Source organism: Macrotis lagotis, chromosome 3 (genome assembly GCF_037893015.1).
Source record: "Macrotis lagotis isolate mMagLag1 chromosome 3, bilby.v1.9.chrom.fasta, whole genome shotgun sequence".
NCBI classification, from domain to species: Eukaryota; Metazoa; Chordata; class Mammalia; order Peramelemorphia; family Peramelidae; genus Macrotis; species Macrotis lagotis.
Window position 1 is genome coordinate 290,947,923 of NC_133660.1, and position 4,691 is coordinate 290,952,613.

The window sequence follows — 4,691 nt, forward strand, 5'->3', positions numbered from 1 at the left end:
TGCTTTCTTGCCTTAAACCACAGAGACCTTAACTAAATTACTTTGGAAAAAAAATTTATTGATTCTTTCCCCCAGTTCTATGTCACAATCATTTCTGGAAACCTCTTCTCCCTTTTATCCGCATGATAATTAAATTATGTTTTCTAAGTAAGAAAACCAAGATCTTTAGTCACTTGATGGTGGGTCCAGAGAGTAGATGCATCTCCTTATGTATTTTGCTTTCTATACTTGAGATAATGGTCTTGTGCCCATTTTATGGTTATCTGAGGCATTACTCATTGTTAAATTCATTAATTTCTTAACAAAAGACCACTTTTCCCTTTTGGACAAGAACTGTCTTCCTATAGTAGTTAGCTCCTAAGTAATGGGCATATGGTATTTCATTCATTTCTTTATAAATTTTAAACAACACATAATTGTGATAAAATAATAATTTACAATGAAACTTTAAGATACATAAACTGTTAATTTCATACAATCTGGGGTGAGTTTGACAAGGATAATTACCTCCTCTCTTTTCTCACTGTCTTGTATTGGTTCTGGGTGCTATCATACTCCTTGCCAATTTAGCCAGGCAACCATTATTTAGGTTCTAGGAGAAGAGGAACACTCATAAATTCAAGCCTTTAGTAGGTCCTCATTGCTATCACAATTGTGGCTTCACAATTTTCTTTTATACTGCTCCCCTCAAAAGAAGCTTGAAGGAATGAAACTTTCCCATTAGCACAGAACTAATTACCTTTTAGAAGACACAATCCGTCTGTGTAATCTTTTCATGGCTGACTTCATCTCCTGGTTTCTCAAAGTGTAAATCATGGGGTTCAAGACAGGGGAGATGAAAGGCAAGATGACAAAGATGATTTTGTCAGAGGGCAGGGTAATGAGGGGCCTGGCATATTCATAGATGCCTGGCACAAAATGCAGGGTGATCACAGTGATGTGGGAGGAGCAGGTGGAGATGGCTTTTTTCCTTTCCTCTCCTGTGTGAGACCTCAACATCACCATGATGATGGTGTAGGATACAAAGAGTAGAAAGAACCAAAGTGTCGTGATTAGACCATTATTGGAAATCATTAGGATATCCAGAACAAAAGTATCTGTGCTGGCGAGTTTTAGGACTTGTGGGACATCACAGTAGAAACCATCAATGATATTAGACCCAGAGAAGGGGAGTGGGAACAAGAGAACAATCTGTACAATAGAGTGTATGAAACCCCCTACCCAGGAGGCCACCATGAGTCCAAGGCATCTTCCTTTACTCATGAGGGTCATATAATGAAGGGGCTTTGAGATGGCCAAATAACGATCAAAAGCCATCACAGAGAGAGTAAAAACATCAGCCCCACCAATGAAGTGGAAGAAAAATATCTGTGTCATGCAGCCATTGAAAGAGATAGTCTTCCTCTCAGCTAGAAGATCCAGCAAAACCTTTGGAGTAGTTATGGAGGCAAAGAAAATGTCCGCAATAGATAGATTTTGGAGCAGGAAGTACATAGGTATGTGAAGGCGGGATTCAAAGGTCACAGTGAGCATAATAAGGAGATTTCCCAGTAGAGTTGTTATATACACCAGGTATAATAAGATAAATATGATTATACTTAGACCAGGAGACTGTGTAAGTCCTATAAAAACAAATTCCTTCACTCTGGTGTGATTTCCCAGTTCCATTAGTTCATCTTTTCTCTTCCTTGGTCACCTTGAGAAAAAAGATGTAATGTTATAATTGGGAGGAATGAAGGCATACCCCTAAGTGGTGACAGAAAGTTGAAAGGTAGCCAGAACTCCTGTATAGTCCTCTTTTGCCTTACTCGATTTAGTGGCCTCCTCAAGTCCTTGTATATGTAAACAATTTTAAAGTACTTTCTTCTAGATTTATCCCCATCATCTATTTTTGTTTATAAAAACTTTTACTGGTTTACGAAGTCAGAGACTATTAAGCAGATTCTTATTCAATCCTCCGTCACTTTCCATAGTCTTTAAACCTGAGGAAAGAATGGAAACACAACTGGTCCTCAATATCCACAAAAATTCATGTCCATTATGAACAATTGAGCCCCTCAGCTGAGAAGGAGACAATGATCTAGAAATGCTAGTATGTTGAGGAAGAAGTGAACTATATTTCTCAGGGTGTGCTGATTTTGAATCTACTTACTTTGGGAAGGGAATAATCATAAATATATCCTATACATGTCAGGTACTCTGTTGTATGAATATTGTGGGAAAGAATCAAATGTTTTCCTTTCACAAAGGTGAGAAATGGTATTGCCAGAGTCTCACTGATGTCTGTGAGGATAATATATTAGAATGGATGAGAGAGAGTTAGATAAAAGGAAAAGGTAAAATTACTTTGCAGGGGTTGAATGGAAGTCTGTGCTATCGTCCTTTGCACCTGCTCAAGGAGGTAGCTGTTCTTGCTCATTAGTATAATGAGCAGGGTGAGGAAAACATATGGGGATGAATGTATCAGTTAGATTTCTGACCACAGCCAGTGATTGGTGTGAAGGGATAGGAACAAAAACTTTCAAAATGCACACATGGTCTAACATTTCTGGGGTTCGAGTCCCTCTTCCACTTTAGAGAGGTGTGTCATTTATTAAGATGTCCATAAAAAACATTTGAATCCCTCTGCATAAGTATTCATGAGCCATTTATAACAAATATAATTTAATGTAATCTTTAAAACACCCCCATGAGAGATGGGCTGCTTTTTAAAAAATATATTGGTTTTGTTAAATATTTTCCAATTATATTAAAATAATATTTAAACATTCATCTAAAACATTAATTACAAATTCTTTCCTTCCTTCCTGTGCCTTCTGTATCCCTTGAGAAGGTAAGCCATATGAAATGAAATGAACATTTGAAGTCACAGAAAACATTTTCCATGTCACAAAGCAATGCACAAACACATCAACAATAAAAATAAAATGAAAAAGCATAGACACTATTATTATCCTGACATCATAATTGAGAAAACTGAGGCAAGCAGAAGTTAAGTGATTTGTCCAGGATCATGCAAGTAGTAAGTGTCTGAGGTTGGATTTGAATTCAGATCTTCCTGCCTTTATGCCTAGCCCTCTATTTATTGAACCACCCAGCTGCCAATGATCTTGTACACCATTACTTATACCTATCCCTCTTGCAGTAGCCTGCATTGAACTATACTTGAAGCTTTGAGAACTTGACACCTTTGACTACTGAAGCCTGGTTACATCTCTTACCTCTTCTCTCCCTGTCTCAGCTCTTTCTTGTGTCTCAAGTTCCATTTAGACCTCAAACTTCTCATTTTTTATTGGCCTATTGATTTGACCATCACTGGTCATTTTATTTCTTTGGCAAAACTCCCTCTCAGACCTGTCACTTTCTATATAGTCTATATATAGATATTATAGGGCAGAGAGTAAGTTAAATAAAAAGGAATGGGCACAATAACTCAGATGGTTGTGAAGCTTGGAAATTCCACTCTCTCCTTTACTTCAGATCCTATGAGGAACATTGAAGATTCATCCAGCTGAGACTAGTAAAACCAAGAAGTTCAATGAATGAGAATTATTCTGGGTGTTTTATTTTTGGGATGTCCCAAAAGACACGAAAAGGTGCTTTAATTATGGACCTCTTTGTTTTCTGTGAAGGTCATTGTTGCCTTTCCCTTATTTTGCCCCTCCTCAAAATTTTGTGAGATATTTGATGATATGTAGACAGTAAGTATTTAGTATAGTGGGCAGAGCAGGTGCCAAGTAATTTGAAGGCCTCTATTGTAATCAGAGCATTTCCACTTGTGGTATTCACGATCACAGGTGAGTTCACTTCACCTAACTAAGGTTTGGTCTCTTCATGTTTCCAAGGGAGGCATCATAATGGGTACTGTCTAAGGTACTTGCCAGTTATCCTTGAGTCTACTTTAGTGAGAAAATCAGACTGAGGTTTAGCCCAGGTTCAGGTTCATTTTCTTTGCCTATGTATCCATCTACCATCTAGTATAGTAAGAATGGTTTCTGCCGATGCTGAAGTGGAAGTACTCCATAGTTTTTGATCTCCACAAAATATAAAGTACTGTTCCTTCAGAAAGGCAAAACACTACACTGGTAGATATGAGGATGCTTTTCCACAATAAGTTTCTACTATCTTATTGGCTGTATAATCTTTTGTAAGCCATTTATTTTCCCTGGGCCTTACTTTACTCATCAGTAAAATGAAGGGTTGGACTTTTTTTTTTTATCTCATGGACTAGATGGTCCCCTTCCAATCTAAATTCTAAGCACCTAAAAAGTCAATAGAATTTTTCTAAACCTGAACTAATGAGGAAATTTATTTACTCAAAGCACTAGTCTTTTCAAAATATTTTGGCTAATTGAGGTTTTCCTGAAATATATTTGTGCATTAACCTCTTTAGTGAATGAACTATGTTATTGTCACTGCGGCAAATTTTTTCCCTTAGGTGATCTGATGATCTCTCTCTCTCTCTCTCTCTCTCTCTCTCTCTCTCTCTCTCTCACACACACACACACACAAACACACACAAAGTCACAAGCACAGTCACTCACAGTGACACAATGACACATCAGACTTCTGTAGGGTAGGATGTTCTAAGCCTTCTCCATTTTCAAGTACTGATCCTTGACTTTTTGTGCTTTTGATAGGTCAGAGAGGTCTTTGGGTTCATTTTTCTCTAATGACAGGAATGTTCAACT

At 37.5% G+C, this 4,691-nt stretch overlaps 1 protein-coding gene across 1 annotated transcript; it reads right to left on the reverse strand.

Moving 5' to 3' along the window:
* Positions 1 to 735: 735 nt before the first annotated feature.
* On the reverse strand, positions 736 to 1,668 carry LOC141518995 (olfactory receptor 4D9-like). The gene has a single exon (XM_074231419.1). The coding sequence runs from the start codon at positions 1,666 to 1,668 to the stop codon at positions 736 to 738; it is 933 nt and encodes a 310-aa protein (XP_074087520.1).
* Positions 1,669 to 4,691: the final 3,023 nt, after the last annotated feature.